The sequence below is a fragment of the Nerophis lumbriciformis genome, linkage group LG20, assembly GCF_033978685.3.
Source record: "Nerophis lumbriciformis linkage group LG20, RoL_Nlum_v2.1, whole genome shotgun sequence".
Taxonomy (NCBI): Eukaryota; Metazoa; Chordata; class Actinopteri; order Syngnathiformes; family Syngnathidae; genus Nerophis; species Nerophis lumbriciformis.
The window spans coordinates 16,706,184-16,728,427 of record NC_084567.2 but is presented as its reverse complement, the minus strand read 5'-3'; the positions used below and the strand labels follow the sequence as shown (position 1 = coordinate 16,728,427).

The 22,244-nt window shown below is 39.7% G+C and overlaps 2 protein-coding genes across 3 annotated transcripts in view; one reads left to right on the top strand and one right to left on the bottom strand.

The window, feature by feature from the left end:
• Positions 1–6,991, top strand: part of polr3g (polymerase (RNA) III (DNA directed) polypeptide G) — a 25,269-nt gene extending 18,278 nt beyond the window's left edge. For both annotated transcript variants that reach the window (XM_061980537.1, XM_061980538.1), the window contains exons 6-8: positions 3,940–4,007; positions 5,166–5,285; positions 5,356–6,991. In XM_061980537.1, coding sequence (XP_061836521.1) covers positions 3,940–4,007; positions 5,166–5,285; positions 5,356–5,445 — 278 coding nt within the window. In that variant the 3' untranslated portion in view covers positions 5,446–6,991. The remainder of the gene's footprint in view (positions 1–3,939; positions 4,008–5,165; positions 5,286–5,355) is intronic.
• lysmd3 (LysM, putative peptidoglycan-binding, domain containing 3) lies at positions 5,975–22,244 on the bottom strand. The gene is made up of 3 exons (XM_061980536.1): positions 22,074–22,244; positions 16,568–16,837; positions 5,975–7,815 (listed from the first exon to the last, which is right to left on the bottom strand). The coding sequence occupies exons 2-3, from the start codon at positions 16,832–16,834 to the stop codon at positions 7,153–7,155; spliced, it is 930 nt and encodes a 309-aa protein (XP_061836520.1). The 5' UTR covers positions 16,835–16,837; positions 22,074–22,244; the 3' UTR covers positions 5,975–7,152.

Sequence of the window (22,244 nt, the reverse complement as noted above, 5' to 3'; positions counted from 1 at the left end):
GTACAAAACATTAAAATAAAAAGTACTTCATATCGACAGATTTGAAGTTGATCCAAGGATTAACATGACTTATTTGTCGGTGCACGGAACGAAACTTGAAGGTAGCTCTGAAAGTTAAAAAAAAACAAATAGATATATTGTAGTTTTAAAAAAAGAAAAAATATAAAAATGTCAAAATGGAGCTTTGATTAAGATTTAGGAAACCCTTGCTTTAGAGCAGCGATTCCCAAACTGGAATGCGAGCTCCATCTTGTGGTACACCAAAGAATCACGTAATGAAATATTTAAACACAGTGTTACTGTTCAAACTGTGTATAATGTCACAGTGGCCAAAATGTTGAATATACTTGTTAAATAAAACCTCTGCCTTGTTTAATAATTGTACTGGGTATGAATAATGTCGGTACTGAGTAAGAATAATAATTGTACTGGGTAGGAATAATGTCGGTACTGAGTAGGAATAATAATTGTACTGGATATGAATAATGTCAGTACTGAGTAAGAATAATAATTGTACTGGGTAGGAATAATAATTGTACTGGGTATGAATAATGTCGGTACAGAGTAGGAATAATTGTACTGGGTATGAATAATGTCGGTACTGAGTAAGAATAATAATTGTACTGGGTAGGAATAATGTCAGTACTGAGTAAGAATAATAATTGTACTGGGTATGAAAAATGTCGGCACTGAGTAAGAATAATAACTGTACTGGGTAGGAATAATGTCGGCACCGGGTAGGAATAATATCTGTACTGAGTAAGAATAATAATTGTACTGGGTATGAATAATGTCGGTACTGAGTAGGAATAATGTCGGTACAGAGTAGGAATAATTGTACTGGGTAGGAATAATAATTGGACTGGGTAGGAATAATGTTGGCACCGGGTAGGAATAATAATTGTACTGGGTATGAATGGTATTTTTACTGAGTAAGAATAATAATTGTGCTGGGTATGAATAATATCAGTACTGAGTAAGAATAATAATTGGACTGGGTAGGAATAATAATTGTACTGGGTATGAATAATGTCGGTACTGAGTAGGAATAATGTCGGTACAGAGTAGGAATAATAATTGTACTGGGTATGAATAATGTCGGTACTGAGTAAGAATAATAATTGTACTGGGTAGGAATAATGTCGGTACCGGGTAGGAATAATAATTGTACTGGGTAGGAATAATGTTGGTACTGAGTAGGAATAATAATTGTACTGGGTAGGAATAATGTCGGTACTGAGTAAGAATAATAATTGTACTGGGTAGGAATAATGTCGGTACTGAGTAAGAATAATAATTGTACTGGGTAGGAATAATGTCGGTACCGGGTAGGAATAATAATTGTACTGGGTATGAATAATAATTGTACTGGGTATGAATAATGTCGGCACTGAGTAAGAATAATAACTGTACTGGGTAGGAATAATGTTGGCACCGGGTAGGAATAATAATTGTACTGGGTATGAATAATTGTACTGGGTATGAATAATGTCGGCATTGAGTAAGAATAACTGTTCTGGGTAGGAATAATGGTGGCACCGGGTAGGAATAATTGTACTGGGTATGAATAATATCTGTACTGAGTAAGAAGAATAATTGTACTGGGTATGAATAATATCGGTACTGAGTAAGAATAATGATTGGACTGGGTAGGAATAATGTCGGTACTGAGTAGGAATAATAATTGTACTGGGTATGAATAATGTCGGCACCGAGTAAGAATAATAACTGTACTGGGTAGGAATAATGTTGGCACCGGGTAGGAATAATAATTGTACTGGGTATGAATGGTATTTTTACTGAGTAAGAATAATAATTGTGCTGGGTATGAATAATATCAGTACTGAGTAAGAATAATAATTGGACTGGGTAGGAATAATGTCGGATAGGAATAATAATTGTACTGGGTATGAATAATGTCGGTACAGAGTAAGAATAATAATTGTACCAGGAAGGAATAATGTCGGCACTGGGTAGGAATAATAATTGTACTGGGTATGAATAATGTCGGTACAGAGTAGGAATAATAATTGTACTGGGTATGAATAATGTCGGTACTGAGTAAGAATAATAATTGTACTGGGTAGGAATAATGTCAGTACTGAGTAAGAATAATAATTGTACTGGGTATGAAAAATGTCGGCACTGAGTAAGAATAATAACTGTACTGGGTAGGAATAATGTCGGCACCGGGTAGGAATAATATCTGTACTGAGTAAGAATAATAATTGTACTGGGTATGAATAATGTCGGTACTGAGTAGGAATAATGTCGGTACAGAGTAGGAATAATTGTACTGGGTAGGAATAATAATTGGACTGGGTATGAATAATGTCGGCACCGAGTAAGAATAATAACTGTACTGGGTAGGAATAATGTTGGCACCGGGTAGGAATAATAATTGTACTGGGTATGAATGGTATTTTTACTGAGTAAGAATAATAATTGTGCTGGGTATGAATAATATCAGTACTGAGTAAGAATAATAATTGGACTGGGTAGGAATAATAATTGTACTGGGTATGAATAATGTCGGTACTGAGTAGGAATAATGTCGGTACAGAGTAGGAATAATAATTGTACTGGGTATGAATAATGTCGGTACTGAGTAAGAATAATAATTGTACTGGGTAGGAATAATGTCGGTACCGGGTAGGAATAATAATTGTACTGGGTAGGAATAATGTTGGTACTGAGTAGGAATAATAATTGTACTGAGTAGGAATAATGTCGGTACTGAGTAAGAATAATAATTGTACTGGGTAGGAATAATGTCGGTACCGGGTAGGAATAATAATTGTACTGGGTATGAATAATGTCGGCACTGAGTAAGAATAATAACTCTACTGAGTAGGAATAATGTCGGTACAGAGTAGGAATAATAATTGTACTGGGTATGAATAATGTCGGTACTGAGTAAGAATAATAATTGTACTGGGTAGGAATAATGTCGGTACCGGGTAGGAATAATAATTGTACTGGGTAGGAATAATGTTGGTACTGAGTAGGAATAATGTCGGTACTGAGTAAGAATAATAATTGTACTGGGTAGGAATAATGTCGGTACCGGGTAGGAATAATAATTGTACTGGGTATGAATAATGTCGGCACTGAGTAAGAATAATAACTCTACTGGGTAGGAATAATGGTGGCACCGGGTAGGAATAATAATTGTACTGGGTATGAATAATATCTGTACTGAGTAAGAATAATAATTGTACTGGGTATGAATAATATCGGTACTGAGTAAGAATAATAATTGTACTGGGTAGGAATAATAATTGTACTGGGTATGAATAATGTCGGCACCGAGTAAGAATAATAACTGTACTGGGTAGGAATAATGTTGGCACCGGGTAGGAATAATAATTGTACTGGGTATGAATGGTATTTTTACTGAGTAAGAATAATAATTGTGCTGGGTATGAATAATATCAGTACTGAGTAAGAATAATAATTGGACTGGGTAGGAATAATGTCGGATAGGAATAATAATTGTACTGGGTATGAATAATGTCGGTACTGAGTAGGAATAATGTCGGTTCAGAGTAGGAATAATAATTGTACTGGGTATGAATAATGTCGGTACTGAGTAAGAATAATAATTGTACTGGGTAGGAATAATGTCGGTACTGGGTAGGAATAGTAATTGTACTGGGTAGGAATAATGTTGGTACTGAGTAAGAATAATAATTGTACTGGGTAGGAATAATGTTGGTACTGAGTAAGAATAATAATTGTATTGGGTAGGAATAATGTCGGTACTGGGTAGGAATAGTAATTGTACTGGGTAGGAATAATGTTGGTACTGAGTAAGAATAATAATTGTACTGGGTAGGAATAATGTTGGTACTGAGTAAGAATAATAATTGTACTGGGTAGGAATAATGTCGGCACCGGGTAGGAATAATAATTGTACTGACAAGCTCCATCCAACAGGCCAGAAAAAGAAGAAAGCAGTGAAGATATCCAGCAAAGATGCAGCAGAAGTGTTGACTAAATTAAATGTGAGTACTTACATTCGTGTTGATGTACCGTATTTTCCGCACCATAAGCCGCCCTGGGTTATAAGCCGCGCCTTCAATGAACGGCATATTTCAAAACTTTGTCCACCTATAAACCGCCCCGGGTTATAAGCCGCGCCTACGCTGCGCTAAAGGGAATGTCAAAAAAACAGTCAGATAGGTCAGTCAAACTTTAATAATGTATTACAAACCAGCGTTCTAACAACTCTGTTCACCCCCAAAATGTAATGTGCAAATGTGCAATCACAAAAATAATAACACTCAAATTAGTGCAGAGCAACATCAATAACTCAACGTTGCTCGAACGTTAATGTCACACAACACACAAAATAAACATTTAAAGCTCACTTTCTGAAGTTATTCCTCATCCATAAATCCCTCGAATTCTTCTTCAGTGTCTGAATTAAAAAGTTGGGCGAATACGGCATCCAAAATGGCCGGCTCCGTCTGGTGGAAGTCATCAGAGTCAATGTCGCTGTTGTTGTCCAGCAGTTCCGTGAATCCTGCCTTCCGGAAAGCTCGGACCACAGTTGAGACCGATATATCCGCCCAGGCATTTACAATCCACTGGCAGATGTTGGCGTATGTCGTCCGGCGCTGTCTCCCTGTCTTAGTGGCGCAGGTCATCTACCTACGCACCATTGATTCATTTATGTTCAAATCTCTCGCTGCTGCTCTATTTCCGTGTTCTACTGCGTGACTTATTGCCTTGAGTTTGAATTCTGCGTTGTACGCATGTCTCTTAATAGGAGCCATTTTGTGGTCTTTACAGATGTAAACACACAAATGAAATGAAACGCAATATCCGGGGGCTTCTTCTTCTACGGGGGCGGGTGGTTGCTTACAGTAGAAGAAGAAGCGCTTCCTCTTCTATGGGGGCGGGTGCTTACCTTGGCGGTTGCTTACCATAGAAGAAGAAGCGCTTCCTCTTCTACGGGGAAAAAAGATGGCGGCTGTTTACCGTAGTTGCGAGACCTAAACTTTATGAAAATGAATCTGAATATTAATCCATATATAAAGCGCACCGGGTTATAAGCCGCACTGTCAGCTTTTGAGAAAATTTGTGGTTTTTAGGTGCGGCTAATAGTGCGGAAAATACGGTAGTTTGTCTGTTTTTTAATCTTCTCTCCAATACAACAGGAGCTGGAGAAGAAAGACGACGGGGACAAGTCTGATGAAGAGAAACCAAAGAAGACAGGAAACGAAGAGGAGGAGGAAGACATTGAAGGCGAGGAATACGAGGAAGAGGACATTGAAGAGGTTTGAGCTCATTCCCGTCATATTTCATCATCCCGACCAGTCTCATATTTCAACCTTGTGGACTTTGTAGGACAACGATTACATCGAAAGCTACTTTGACAACGGAGAAGACTTTGCAGCGGCCAGTGACGACAACATGGACGGAGAGGCAACCTACTGACAAGTCAGGTGACATTGTTAGACTGCTTTCAAAAGGACTATTTATACTTGAAAAGAGCTTGCTTTAAAGCAGCGGTTCTTAACCATAGGGCGAGGGCCGCCACTAAATGTTTCTCGCAGCTGTAATACACTTTTCCACCACTTGTGGCAGTAATGACAAACTAGCTGAAGTCAGAGGCACAAAAATGATGACTAAAGTGGTGAAGTTGTATTTTCAAAAGAGTGTTTTTCCAGAAACGTATATTATTGTTAAATTGGTTTACTTTAGCATTGCTAATTGTAAATATATTTTTCATCAGTTTTTATTATTTCGCAGTATATTTGACCAGTACTTATTTTTGTAATCAGTCTGACCTAAGCCTTGATGACGATCTTTCTGATCGACACATGCTTTCATACCGTTGGACGAGGTTGTACGCTGTAAAAGGTTGGATATAATTAGTGGGCCCCGAGGTCCAAAAGGTTAAGAAGCCCTGCTTTAAAAGAGTTGTGTAAATAAGAAATGCCAAACTGTATGCACACGGGCAATATTTGAAAATAGACTTATTTATTGTCCAGCCTGTAAGAATATTTCCACAGGTTGAAAGGCACATAATGTCAACATTTGAAGTACAAGGGCTTACACACACACACACACACGTCTGAGGAATGCTGTGCAATTCTTCACCGAGCTTTATCGCTTTATTTCAGATGTCACTAATGTCTAACTTCAATACTAACAAGTGTACGATGGCACAATGGTCCTGAAATATATTATTTCTCAATGATGTCACCGTGTAATAAGCTTAAAACCAGGGATGTCCAAAGTGCGGCCTGGGGGCTCATTTTCTCCCACAGCTGTTTTTTTTTAAATTATTGGCTCTTGACAGATACTGTGTACTCTATGGAAGCCTGTTTCTGCCACTAAATGACTATATATATATATATATATATATATATATCCCAATAGTAAGTTTTAATTGAGATAGTCAAAAATATGAAATAAAAAGTCGTAATTATGATGTTAAAAAATTAAATTATGAGATAAAGTTGAAAATAGGATGGGATATAATTTTGAGAGAAAAAGTCAAAATCATGAGTCAAAAATATGAAATAAAAAGTTGTAATTATGTTAAAAAATTAAATTATGAGATAAAGTTGAAAATATAGGATGGCTATAATTTTGAGAGAAAAAGTCGAAATTATGAGTCAGAAGTATGAAATAAAAAGTTAATTATGATCTTAAAAAGTTTAAATGAGAATTCGAAGTCATGAGTCATTTCAAAATTATGACCTTTTTATTTATATTAAAATACAAAGTCTTTATCTCATAATTTTGAATTTTAATCTCGTAATTGACACCCCCCCCAAAAAAAAGTGTGTTCCTGTCTCTCATAATGATGGTGAATGATAGGCAAAGTTTCAAAAAAAGTGCAGGTCCCCTTTATTGTACACAATTCCACCGTGCAGCTTTCATTTTTTCTGAATGTGGCCCTCGATGGAGAAAGTTTGGACACCCCTGCTTCAAATCCAAAATGCACAATAAACTTTTCAATGAGTCCTGAAAATGATTTGTCTATATTTATATTTGGGAAATTGCATGTGGCTTCAAAAGGCAGCAGCAGCATGGATGACAAAGGTTAAATTAATAGAAATATATAAAATTCTTTCCCCGTCAAGATTGCATCGATCATATCATTAAAAGCGTTTTGTTAGGAGTCCATGTTAGTTATGTCTTCTCATGTTCATTGTTCACGCCGAGGCCTTGCAGGGCGACATGAGCTACGTGTCCGGCATGCGAGCGATCAGCTCCGGCATGGCCGTCTCCTATCGGACCGTGCGGATGTCCGGTAGGCGTGTCCCCGAGAGACCCCGTGGGCACGGCGTGATGGCTTACCTCGGTCTTCATGAGGACCTCGTAGTACAGCAGGTAAAATACGGGCGTGACGATGCCGACCACCAGCATGATGACCACGGCCGTCCACCACCTCATGCCCCAATCCGCGCCGTAATACGGGTCCTTTTTCTGCGCCGCTTTGTACTCCAACTTGCCCAGCGAGGGCTGACTCTGCAGGTGCGTCAGGGAGGACACCACCTCGCTCAGGCTGCTCGTCGACGGGCCGGCGGAATTGACCAGCAGCTCGATGTCCTTGTCCTTCTCCTGGAGGAAGCCTTCCACGCTGTCCGTGGAAGAGGAGGAGTCCGTGGACGACTCCATGGGGAGGGCGGTGACGGCCGAGGTCTGGGTTTGGGAAAGGGAGGCCGGTTTGGGAGGTCCTGGGTTGTGGGTTTCAGTCAGCATGCTGAAGCGTCTGACGGGGATTTTCACAGATCTCAGGGCGAAGAAGTCTTGCTCCGTCACCAGGTTGTTGGCACGCTTCAGATCCGCCACCTAAGAAACACACAAGTTGTAGAAAGACATGCAGTAGGACAATCCTTTTCTCAAATGTGCCTCAAAAATTTTTTACTTCTGTCTTAGGCCATGTCTACACTAAGTCGTTAAACCCCTTAAACAAATAATTATTTAGCCTAAACCCCGTTTCAGCCACACTAAACCAGTGTTTAAGGTCCCCCTCCTCGGACAAATTGTATTTCTTGAAACTCCGGCTCTTAGCTTTGGATGGACTCTGTGATTGTTTACAAACTGAGTCCGGAGAGGAAGTGACGCCACAGCCAGCTTCATAATAAGGCGATTTCGTAACTCTGAGCTATCCACTGGAAATATGGAGGCGAGTCATCCAGACACGTACAGACGCTTGTGGAAATCACACATGAATACCGTATTTTCCGCACCATTAGCCGCACCTAAAAACCACAAATTTACTCAAAAGCTGACAGTGCGGCTTTTAACCCGGATATGGATAAATATTAAGATTCATTTTCATAAAGTTTAGGTCTCGCAACTTCGGTAAACAGCCGCCATCTTTTTTCCCCGTAGAACAGGAAGTGCTTCTTCTTCTACGCAAGCAACCGCCAAGGTAAGCACCCGCCCCCATAGAACAGGAAGCGCTTCTTCTTCTACTGTAAGCAACCACCCGCCCGCGTAGAAGAAGAAAAAGCGCGCGGATATCACCGTACGTTTCATTTCCTTTGTGTGTTTACATCTGTAAAGACCACAAAATGGCTCCTACAAAGCGACAAGGATCCGGTTCATGAAAAGACGCAATCTCTCCATCCGCACACGGATTACTACCGTATTTCACAGCAACTGATATTCCTGTGAACCGCACTGTGGAACGGGAGCACGTACGGTGAATATTCGCACCACAGGGAATGAGAAGTCATCCTTCACTGTGGTTCTAGCTTGCCATGCAAATGAAACTTCCACCCATGGTGATATTCAAAAGGAAGACCTTGCCAAAAGAGACCTTTCCAGCCGGCGTCATCATAAAAGCTAACTCGAAGGGATGGATGAAGAAAAGATGAGCGAGTGGTTAAGGTAAGTTTAAGTTTACGCGAAGAGGCCGGGTGGCTTTTTTCACGCAGCTCTGTCCATGTTGATATACGTATGTTTGTGATTGCACATTTGCGTACATTTTGGGAGTGAACAGAGTTGTTAGAACGCTGGTTTTTAATATATTATTAAAGTTTGACTGACCTATCTGACTGTTTTTTTGACATTCCTTTAGCGCAGTTAGATGCGGCTTACAACACCGGGCGGCTTATAGGTGGACAAAGTTTTGAAATATGCCGTTCATTGAAGGCACGGCTTTTAACCCAGGGCGCCTTATGGTGCGGAAAATACGGTACCTTAAGAGAAAGCGATTGCAGCTATTTGGGATACAACACTTCTCAGACGGCAAGAGAACTTTCCAATGTCCGGGTCAGCTGTGATTCTACTTAGCGAAAAACTTCGTCCATTTGTCGAAGGAGAGTCAATGAGAATGCGGGCTCCCGTGGATGTGATAAAAAAGGTAGCGTGTGCTTTGTATTACCTGGCCGTCGAGGGAAGACTATGGAAAATGGCGAATGCTTTTGGACTGGCAAAGCAGACTGTATCAGTTATTGTCCGCCATGTATGTTGCGTACCCAACGTCTAGGTCCAGAGTATATAAAGTCACCAAAAACAAATGGACAATGAAGGTGAAGGCAAAAGACTGAGGAGTGTCCTGACCAGATATCTAGATCCTTAGATTGATTGATGTAAAATGTTCTTTGTTACATCGTGTACTTCCGTGTCCAATAAAGATTTTATTCATTTATGATGGCTCAGGTGTGATTCACTACAACAGGGCCCCACAGCACACTGGTTTCCAGTTAATTGAAATACCACAACACTGGATATTGTTCAGATAAGTTACATTTAAGAAGTTGCACACAAAGCAACACTGGAGGTGACTATGACGTGCGCATTTTCCGCGCATGCGTATTAGGTCGCGTTGTGCGGGCTGATGGAGGAGGGGAGGGGGTCTTAAACTACCATTTTTTGTGTGTGTGTGTGTGTGTGTGTGGACATGGATAAGGTTAGGTGGGATTTACCCTGGATAACCTTAGCCGGCTTAGTGTAAACGGAGCCTTAAACCAATGTTTTGTAACACAATGTTGCGCCATAAGTGCCCTCGAGAAGGTGGCCAAAAGTATGTTTCTCAGCTGGGGCCTGTGTGAACCGCAACGTTACTCGGTTTTAATTAGGCCGGGGCGATACAAAACCAAAACTGATATCGCGGTATGTTTAGTCCAAATACTGTCATACAGTATCTTTAGCACTTTGCACATTTTTCTAAAGGGTGCCTCAGTGTTTTATGGCCAAATAACCAATGTTGAGTACTCAGATTATTTTTGTTGTAAGTAGTAACGTAATGTTTGTTCTAGTGTTGTCCCGATACCAATATTTTGGTACCGGTATCAAAATTATTTCGATACTTTTCTAAATAAAAGGGGACCACAAAAAACAGCATTATTGTCTTTATTTTAACAAAAAATCTTAGGGCACATTGAACATGTTTCTTATTGCAAGTTTGTCCTTAAATAAAATAATGAACATACTAGACAACAGTAACATATTGTGTAATTTTTCATTCTATTATTTTGTCAAAATTATTAAACACAAGTGGTAGAAAATTAATTAGTAATCTACTTGTTCATTTACTGTTAATATCTGCTTACTTTCTCTTTTAACATGTTCTATCTACACTTCTGTTAAAATGTAATAATCACTTATTCTTCTGTTGTTTGATACTTTACATTAGTTTTGGATGATACCACACATTTGGGTATCAATCTGATACCAAGTAGTTACAGGATCATACATTGGTCATATTCAAAGTCCCCAGAGACATATTTCCTGACTTTATAAACATAATATAAATTTTAAAAAAAACGAAAGAAGATGTTGTGATGGCAAAAAATATCGACGTAATCATAGTAGTATCGACTAGATACACTCTTGTACTTGGTATCATTACAGTGGATGTTAGGTGTAGATCCACCAATGGCGTTTGTTTACATTGTGACGCCGGTGAGCTTCGGTGTGTAGTGAAACATGTTTAGCTATTCCTCGTCCTGCAGGGATGATACTTGTAAGAAACTTACTTTATTTGTCGCCATGGAGACAAGGATTAGTGATTTAGAAGTAGCTAAAACACTGCCGACTGCGGCTGGACGCTAGCTAGCTCGCCATGTTTTAAAGCACCTCTTCCTGAGGGCGCTTCAGTGTTATAACTTCACCTTTATCTTTAGTTTTTAAGCCCAAATGCGTCCGTTCTTCCTTTGCTGTCTACACACTGTCTGCTTGTAAGTACTCCGTGTGTGTGCGCTGCCGAACATGCTCCTCTGCTTGTAAACCAGCAATGACATGACGTGACGACAGGGGGGTGGCGGACCGGGGTTTTTTCAGAGGCGGTATAGTACCGAATATGATTCGTTAGTATCGCGGTACTATACTAATACCATACAACCCTAGTTTGTTCTTTATAAAGTAATTAGTTAGCTGTTACTATGTCACAGCAATTTTTCGATTATTAACGTTAAGTTTATATCTTCAGGGTAGATGGAGCTTCTACTCGCTCACTGCAGTGAAAGCTGCTGGCTGTTCAGTTTAAAACTGCCGGTACAGTACAGTAGTTAGTCCCTACAGGCTATGGGGAGAGGCACTTTAAAGCCAAGTTGTAGTTCATCCAATCCACTTTATTTACATAGCACATTGCAAACAACTAAAAATGCTGCACAGGAGTTATAACAAATACAAGGAGAGTCAATACAACACTTAACTAAATATTTGACACACACAGCGAGCAGCACACAGGAGCTATTGTTAGCTTCTGTGCTAAGTCGCTAACAGAAGTGAACAACAAAACAGATGAGATGAGTGATAGTCGCTACAAGGAGAGCGAGAGAGAGGTTTCATCCATCCATTTTCTACCGCTTGTCCCTAGGTTCTCAAGCAAATTGGTGTATGTGTAAATAACTCTGTAGTCGCTGACCAAAGCATCGCATTAATCCGGCGTCTGCACCGTGCCGACATATTAAAAAAAATAAAAGTATGATGCGTGTCATCAGACAAGCCTCCAGAAACACGCGTGGGGCAAGGGTGAGCCAAACGGGAAGCCCTGTGCTTCACCCGTCAGAAGCAGAGTAGAGCAAACATCAAAAAGTACTGTTTCAAGTAGTGACATACTAACTTAACCATGAGATGTTCAAAAACGAAGTAATAAAATAAAATAGGTTTGAATATTTATCTTTTGGTCGATGCTTTCTATGTGATTTTGGTGTGGTTTCTGTATATTTAGATCATTTTCACGGTTAAATCGCGGAAATGACGTGTTTCCTATTGAAAAATAACGCGGCAGAGGAGAAGTGAGGCAGACACAGGTGGTGCCTCCACGGCTACACACAAAGTGTATTGAGCGTGCTTGTTGCCAAGGGGGAAAGGCAGGCCATGAGGCAGCAAGTACCTCTGTCTCACAGTAGGGGGCGATATATTGTCAACAATGCCTCAGCAGTACTCTGACACTCCACACTGGGAGAAGTGGGGGCACTCAAGCTAGCAGACGCGTCTCTCCAGCGGAAACCAGCCTTTTTTTTTTCAAACTAGTTATAATAAACAAGTCATTTTTATTAGACTGTTGTGAGGAAACGAGAGCTGAGCCAGAAGGCAAAGCTGTCGGTCTACTGAGCTATCTACATTCCTACTCTCACCTATGGTCATGAAGTGTGGGTCATGGCAGAAAGAATAAGATCGCGGATACAAGCGGCCGAAATGAGTTTCCTCAGAAGGGTGGCTGGCATCTCCCTTAGAGATAGGGTGAGAAGTTCAGTCACCCGAGAGAGACTCGGAGTTGAGCCGCTGCTCCTTCGCTTGGAAAGGAGCGAGCTTAGGTGGTTCAAGCATCTCGTGCCTCACTCTCTCATCTCATCTCTTTCATGCCTCACGAGCGACTCCCTAGGGAGGTCCTCGTTGCACGTCCCACTGGGAGGAGACCCCGGGGCAGGCCAAGGACCAGATGGGGGGATTACATCTCCTCTCTGGCCTGGGAACGCTTCGGAGTCCCCCAGGAGGAAGTTGCTAATGTTGCTCTGGAGAGGGAAGTCTGGGGGTCTCTGCTGGAGCTGTTGTCCCCGCGACCCGATTCCGGATAAGCGGTTGAAGATGAATGGATTTTTATTAGAGTAAGCCAGCGTTTGTGCGTGTTTTTTGTCAGATGCAAAAATATTGTTTTATTGCTTGGAATGAAATTAAATGAATGTGTCTGCCAATATGGAGGATTATATACTGTATCCAAGATTAAATACTTCTCTAAACTGGACTTTAAAGGCCTACTGAAACCCACTACTACCGACCACGCAGTCTGATAGTTTATATATCAATGATGAAATCTTAACATTGCAACACATGCCAATACGGCTGGGTTAGCTTACTAAAGTGCAATTTTAAATTTCGCGCGACATATCCTGCTGAAAACGTCTCGGTATGATGACGTCAGCACGTGACGTCGCGGATTGTGGAGGACATTTTGAGACAGCATGATGGCCAGCTATTACGTCGTCTGTTTTCATTGCAAAATTCCACAGTATTCTGGACATCTGTGTTGGTGAATCTTTTGCAATTTGTTCAATGAACAATGGAGACAGCAAAGAAGAAAGCTGTAGGTGGGAAGCGGTGTATTGCGGCCGACTTTAGCAACACAAACACGGCCGGTGTTTCATTGTTTACATTCTTGAAAGATCACAGTCAATCTTTAACATTGGCCTGTGGAGAACTGGGACAACAGAGACTCTTACCAGGAGGACTTTGAGTTGGATATGCAGACACGGTACAGTGAATACGCTTCCAAACATTTGATCGCTTGCCCGTACGTGCGTGCCGCTATGTGCATGTCACGTAAATAATTCAATGTATACACCCTGATGATTATCTTGTTTGATGACTGTATTATGATGATAGTATATATCTGTATCATGAATCAATTTAAGTGGACCCCGACTTAAACAAGTTGAAAAACTTATTCGGGTGTTACCATTTAGTGGTCAATTGTACGGAATATGTACTTCACTGTGCAACCTACTAATAAAAGTCTCACGTACGTAACTTTGGGGAAATATATGTGCTGTATGAACTTTGGGGAGGTGAACGGTACTTTGGGCTGTGGGATTGAGTGTGTTGTGCAGGTGTTTGAGTTGTATTGGCGGGTTATATGGACGGGAGGGGGGAGGTGTTTGTTATGCGGGATTAATTTGTGGCATATTAAATATAAGCCTGGTTGTGTTGTGGCTAATAGAGTATATATATGTCTTGTGTTTATTTACAGTTTTAGTCATTCCCAGCTGAATATCAGGTCCCACCCGCCTCTCACAGCATCTTCCCTATCTGAATCGCTCCCAATGCCCTCTAGTCCTTCACTCTCACTTTCCTCATCCACAAATCTTTCAACCTCGCTCAAATTAATGGGGAAATCATCGCTTTCTCGGTCCAAATCGCTCTCGCTGCTGGTGGCCATGATTGTAAATAATGTGTGGATGTGAGGAGCTCCACAACCTGTGACGTCACGCTACTCGTCTGCTACTTCCGGTACAGGCAAGGCTTTTTTATCAGCGACCAAAAGTTGCGAACTTTATCGTCTATGTTCTCTACTAAATCCTTTCAGCAAAAATATGGCAATATCGCGAAATGATCAAGTATGACACATAGAATGGACCTGCTATCCCCGTTTAAATAAGAAAATCGCATTTCAGTAGGCCTTTAAGACAAAATGAATGTGATCATACAAAATAGGTTTTCATGGAGGATAGCTATTGTTGCTTTAGATACAAATACAGAAAGGTAATACTTGTTTTATTTTGTTAAAAGCAAATGAGACCAAAAAGTATTTAATACCAACTTTATCAAATACTTTTTGGACCCATTTATCATCTCATAATATCATTATGATAACGTTTTTATGAAAGCAAATAACTCCCTTCTTTTTCCTGTTACTCTAATGTGCAACCTAAATCAACAATGATTTAAAAAATAAAAAAAATAATAAATAGAGCTGCACATATGAATTTAAGTAAAAAAAAAAGAAGAAGAAAAAAACTTCTCACCTGGTGTTTAGTTCACCGCACGTCACTGGTCTCAAGTATATACTGCTTTCTAAAATATACCAGTACTAGCTATCACCCAGCCCTAGTTGTAATACACATTTCCACCACTTGTGGCAGTAATGTCAATCTCAAACAAGTCTGGAGAAAAGTTTAAGCACAAAATTCTGAAAGTTGTAAACTGGATTTTCATTTGCACTTTAATTGTATACACAATTTAGTTAAACATTTACAGGGTTTCCCCTCAATGTAATTGAATGTGACGCGCCCCATCTTGAAAATAAGGGTGTTTTTTTAAAACGAATTGAAGTAATATAATATAATGGAGCACCCAGAAGAAATCACTCGGGGCTCAGGCGCCATTTTTAACTTTTATTACCAATCTTGGCACAATTCCAAAAGGTTTTTCCTCCCATGAAAACACCTCCCTGAGTCTTCGATTCCCCACCGGACACACAACACTTCCTCGTTCTTTGCCAATCACCTTTCAGGCACAGATGGTGTGTTTGCAAACATGGGAAAAACTAACCTCAAATCCAAACCACACGAACATAAAACATTAACATTAGCAGGCCGTTATAGAATATATATACGAAAACCGCGCTACCGAAACTGGATATAAACAAAACGCATGCCGTCTGACGTGGACATGATTTTTAATATATATATTCCAGCTATACCCGCGGAAAGCCCTCTACAAAATGTGCAAACATATTAAGAGGACAGTGGCAGCTTTTAAGAAGAGAAAGTCCAGACAGAGCAGAGCGAAGCAAGTGTGATAATAAGTTAAAATTACAGTTACAAGTCCAAGACCTTAGATAGCAGTAGTGTATAGCTTATGGTGTTTTTGTTGCGCCCTTAAGTGTTAATACTGTAAGTATTGTACTTATTACGCACCAGCTGTTTGATTGTAACATGTATCTTAGTTGTAGTTTTTAATAACAAATTTGGAGGTGTTACAATTGCTAATGCTAATCATGTCAATAGCAAAGCCAATGTCTATTAGCATCAAGCTAGCACTTTTTTTTTTGAAAAGTAAAGCCTTTCTTTACTTCCATTGGAGTGTTTTTTTTAATTAATTGCTTTGTTGGCATTGAAGATGGCAACATAACCCAGGAGTAATTTTGACTGTGTTCGCTCTCAGTGCTGCTGGAGTGATCGCCAAGTGGCAAAGAGCCAGATGGTACTTTTGTATTTTTGGCACCTAACGATTCGATCAGATTACGATTCAGTTCATGATCGATTCAAACTGACTCTAGCAATGTATCATTTGGTATAATAGTTACAATGAAACTTTTTCAAAACAGGGTACATGTGAGAAAAGCTGTAAAAGAATAACAATTCTGAAGTGAATCTATTTTTTGTACAGCCCTGTGAATAGGTGCCCGGTACTACCGGCAGGATTTGGTAGCATCCCTAGCTGTGGCCCCACCTTTCACACAAGACTGAGTCATGTCAGTGTGCACGTAATCCGATAATTGCATGTGTTGGCGTCGAGTGGGATCCAACACTTGTTTGCTGGTGACAAATGCTTCCAACACAACAGGGATGGGACATTCGACTGTGCGGCCTCAGAATCTCTCACCTTTCTGCTAGTCCCTGTCACACAGGTCTTGAACACTTACCGAGCAATGGTACTGCAAGGCGATGCTGTTCAGGGTGTCGCCCTCCTGGACATCTCTGCTTAGGTAGACGATGTCGTCCACCCTCTCCCTGGACGCGCTCCTTTTGTTCCGGTCTCTGCTACGTGGCCGCAGGTCACAGCTTTCCCCATCCTCCTCCGACTGTTCGTTCTCCGAACTATTGGTCCCAAACAGGTAGGCATGACCACCATTGGAGGCTTGAACAATGGTGGCCCCTTGGAAGCCGTAGTGCTGGCCCCGACCAGTCATCCTCTGTATTGAGGCAGGGAAACATTAGCTTAGTGCACGGGTGCCTCCAAGGGCCAAATTAAAGCGATTTTAACCATACAACAACGCAAACAGTGAATAATTTAGCCCCATACCGCCATATATAAATATAAGTCCTTGGCCTAATTCAGTTAACATTCAACTCTGCATCTTTAAGGTACATTTTTACCTCAAAACATTCAAAAAGGTAATTTTCGGCAGATTTTCACCATTTCCAGGTGTTCTCTAACCAGTTTCTCCTAGGTGTTTCATTCCATCGCTTTCAAACATTACCCACAAAGATTAGACATACGAGAGATGTTGAATTTCGAAGCGTTTAGGTCTTCATTATAGAACGTGAGCGAAGCATGGCGACCAAGATTACCCTTCTATAAAGAGCGTCAAAAAGTCGCAACTTTACAGTAGAGCAGGGGTTCTTGAAATCAAACGTAACTAGATCTATACATTTTAGGATAAAAAACTGGCAGCTCAGTCACCAGAATTTTACCATTAAATCTACAGTGGTTTTTACACCAAATTTAAAAACTGTACCAGTGATTTTACGCTGAAATTCTGGCGACTGAGTTGCCAGTTATTACTGTAAAGTCTATGGGCATTTTCATACAGTACATTACTATAAACTGAAAAACAGTACTAATGTTATTTCTACTGCAGAATTCTGGCAACTGAAATGCTACTTTTTTTTTTACTGTAAAATCTACATCCCCGTTTTTACAGTGTATTACTGTAAATGAATAAAATAGTACTGTTGATGATTTTACGGTACATTTTTGGCGACTGAGCTGCCAGGTTAGTTTACAGTAAAATCGACATACTTGTATTCGAGCAGGGATGTCAAACATGCGGCCCGTGGCCCTGAACAGGTTCAATCCGACCCGCGAGGTGAGTTTGCTAAGTTTAAAATTGAGCTGCATTTTTAAATTAAACTGCTGTTCTAAATGTGTCCCCTGGATGTCACAATAGCAATTCTGTTAGACAAGCAATGGTTAATACCATAGCGAGCAAGTATACCAAGCAAGAGGTACACGGTAAAGCGGGGCTGCAGCTCTTACCCTTCTACCCGATGTAAAACAAAGAGGAGTAAAATAAACAATTTGTAACCCCACTTCAAATGCTGCAAGAGACACTGCAAATTGATATAGTTCTATGAAAATTAGTGTTTTCTGTGCATATTTGAAGAAAGTGAACAGTGTGTGATTTACTGCAATATTGTCTTACGTTTTTATTTTTGATTTGTTGAAATTGTTCACACATTGCACACCTTTTATTTTTGTATCAATACACAGTGATGCCTAAAAGGCAGGGAGTAACTTTACCCTCTTGAATAGTTTCAACTTCAGTTTGTATGGTTTGTTGAGTTAGCACAGGATTAATATGTGGAAATGACAAACGAGGTAGTTGATGCATAAAATAGTTTTTATTTATGCTTTTTTTTCTTTTATGTTCAATCCTAGATGGATTGTGATTTAAAGCTTAATTGCTTTGTAGATACACCGAGATTAAGTCTAAATTCATTGTGTTGTTGAAACAGCACTAATTTGTTCGTCAGAATGTTCAACGAACTTGAAGTGTTTTATTAAGAGATGTACATTTTCAGAATGTGCCTGTTCCATTTTGGGCCGAAGTAAAACAAAGAAAACAATCCGAAGATGTCGTAGTTGTACTTTTAAGTTTTTATGCCATGATTTTACCTGAACGACCAACGTGGGAATAGATGTTCCTCCATGCGACCCCTGAGCTAAAATAAGTTTTACACCACTGTTTTAGAGTGTAGCCTTGCGTAAATGCCCATCAATGATTGTTCAGTTTGAAAAAAAGTTGATGAATAAGTTTTACATTTGGTAGCCACTCCTTTTTTGGCGGTTTAGTGCTACATCATCAGTGTTGGCGCCATCAAGTCATAAGAATGGGGTCCCACTTTTTTGTAACCGTTTAGAAAACAAATGATAAATGTATGCATTATCCTGTTATATCACATTCTTAATTGTGTTATGGAAAAAGGTTGTCATAAACGTTACTTCATTCATTAAAAAAATAATACAAAAGATAACAAATTTTTATGCATCTGTAAATATATTCAGTTATAAACATTCATTCACTTTCTTCTTTCCTTCATGGATCTAAACTTTACCGCTGCCGGTATTTTTTTCTATATTTGTATTTAGTAAGTTGTAGGTGTATTTATTTCAGTATAAAAGTGTAAAAAGTGTTTCGCTTCGGTCGATGATAATGGTGTGCCAGGGCATACATACATTATTTGTTTAACGCTTAAAACTCTAGAGTCTACATCAACTTCAGATATATCCCTCAATTCTACGTTGTTGGGTTTTCTTTTTTTTAAATTATGTTTTTTGTTTGTTTGTTTCTGCCCTTTTTTGTCAAAGAAAACTGTTTTTTTTATGGCAAACAGAAAATATGCAAAATCTTCCACAAAAAATATTTTTCAAAGTGGAATATTTGATGTGAAGTAATCGGAGCCTTGGGTAGGTCAATAATTCATAACATTGGTGTTGATTTAATATGTTTTGAGAAATGACAGTTTTAAAGAAAAAAAAACCCCGCTTTGTTTTATTAGTCAACATTGCAACTTTTTCTAAATTACATTTCACCTGTAAGCTTTTTTTATTGCACGTTTGTTGTGTTTTTCTTTATGTTAATAGTATTTTTAGAATGTGCCGTGGGCCTTTAAAACACTTTTGACACCCCTGCTATAGATAATAAAAAATGTAATCTGATAAGTTTAACGATAAAAAGCAGAGCCTGGCGACGCATGTGCGTTTATCATAACGCACAGTCAGCATCTCTGCTTCAGTAAACAATGACGGTGATGTCAGCAATGCAAGCGACACTTGCTAACTTGTCAGCCACTTCTCCAAAAGACTCCCTTTGAACATTCCTCGCACATTAACACTCAAAAGGCACATATTTGCCCCGTTTGTTGACCTACAAAGTATGGTTTTGGGGTGAAGGAGTCTGGCCGGGTGCTGGTTAGCTTGAAGCTAACAGCTAGCCTGTAAAAGTGAAGTTTCCATGGACTCACAAAGACTAAAACAAGTCATTTACTGGAGACATGGCACAGGATGAAGTTAAAAAGGTTGACTTTACACTCACCTTAGTGTTTACTATGAAGTCTTTCTTTTGACAGCCCCTCACGGTAAAGTTGTTCGAGTGCAAACTGAGGCAGTATTTGTCATTGCTAAAACTTTTGGCGAATCAAAATTTAAGAAATTGTACCGGAAAGTTCATTACTTTGAAGACGACCAATAAAAACGCAATAAACGGGGACGGAAATTTGACCTGGCAAATATAAACAAAACAAAACACAGGTGGAAAGCGATAATCGATAAAAAAAAATTAAAAATCTGCGTCCAGGTGACGCGCGGGCTTCCGGAATTGTGCATCCTTTCTGATTTCAATGCGTAAACAGACACAAAAAGTGCGTTAACGCCAACACTGATCATGATGCATTAGTTTGTCACTGAATAATAATCATGTCAAAATTGCACGAGCACATTTTCTATGACACCAAGACGGTTTCATGAGGGACATGAACCTAAAATGTCAATGTCCACTTTGATGACGTAACACATGTGCTTATCAATCCAGTGTGGCCATGTGAACTTTGGAGGTTCAAGTATTCGTCATAACTAGATTGAGACGTATGGGCATAACCAGCCTTCAAATTACTACTGTATTTTTCGGATTATAAGCCGCTCCGGCCGAAAATGCACAATAAAGAAGGAAAAAAACATATATAAGTCGCACTAGAGTATAAGTCGCATTTTTGGGGGAAATTTATTTGATAAAATCCAACACCAAGAATAGACATTTGAAAGGCAATTTGAAATAAATAAAGAATAGTGAACAGGCTGAATAAGTGTACGTTATATGACGATTGCCGTTTTCTGCTGCATATTTCACTACTTCCAGCTTGTAACCTGCAGTATATGATTTCCTTTTCGGTGCCATTTTTGTTCAGCCCTTCTCAGTTTTTGTAAGTTACCGCCAATGTTGAAATGATCAATTTTGATAAGTGCGGAAGTAGTAGCAGGTAGCATCTTTTTTTTCACAATGCACTTCTGCCATGACCCGCCCCCGCTAAATTTTTATTGGTTGACGTGTGTGTGTGACAATTGCTGATATACGCCTAGTCTCTTACGTGAATGATAAATAATATTATTTGATATTTTACGGTAATGTGTTAATAATTTCACACATAAATTGCTCCAGAGTATAAATCGCACCTATGGAAAAAAAAAAGTGATTTATAATCCGAAAAATACGATATTTAAAATAAGATAGGCGCCTGAAGTGTGAATTAGTTGCATCACTTTAATAATCTGAATTGTCTTCAGACAAAGAAACGTTGCTCAAGAGTCATTAAAAGGTGGTAAACAAATCAAGTAAAAGGTCATGCCCAGAAATGTAAACTTGCAAAAGCTACTCAATGCTCGTGAGTATTTACAACATCAAATATACACCTGCTTGGTTGCTTTTAGGCTTATTTCGCACATGTCAACAATTGCAATATAATACACCACATACTTGACAGAAGTGGTTTCTCATTGTAGCCCATTGGGTTGAGTTTTTCCTTGCCTTGATGTGGGATCTGAGCCGAGGATGTTGTGGCGGCTTGTGCAGCCCTTTGAGACATTCGTGATTTAGGGCTATATAAATAAACTTTGATTGATTGATTGATTTTTTCAATTCTCCTCACAGGTCCGAAAAAGAGTAGGAAGACGCAATCATACTCCTTTTCTAGTTCATAGCAATTATTACTAGCACAATTGATTGATTGATTGATTGAGACTTTTATTAGTAGATTGCACAGTACAGTACATATTCCGTACAATTGACCACTAAATGGTAACACCCGAATAAGTTTTTCAACTTTTTTAAGTCGGGGTCCACGTAAATCAATTCATGGTAACAAAGGGACAAGCGGTAGAAATGGATGGATATGTTCACTTCTTGTTCTCGTTTCACGCATTGTATCGCAGCGATAATAAAAATGACTGGCGTGGAATGCAATGTTAGTAAAATACCTTCAACGACGGTTCAGTATATTGAAATAAATTGTCAAACTCGTCAACATCAGCACAAATGATGCTAATGCTAACTAGCTAAGTCTACTGTGTGGAACCGCTGCTGACCTGCTTGTGTTCTATCGGCATATTTCACCGTGACATGTTTCGACGAGTACAACAACAAGTCTTCTTACCTGGGAAGGTGTGTACCGATCAGCTAGTTACCCTCAATGACGCCCATGGCTGCGTCGGGCGACGATAATCCTCAATCTCACCTTTCCGCCGTCGTGTAGCATCGCCTCGACACATCCTAGCTAGCGAGCTGGCTAGCTGGCTACGAGCCTTGGGCTGCCACCGCTCACGCC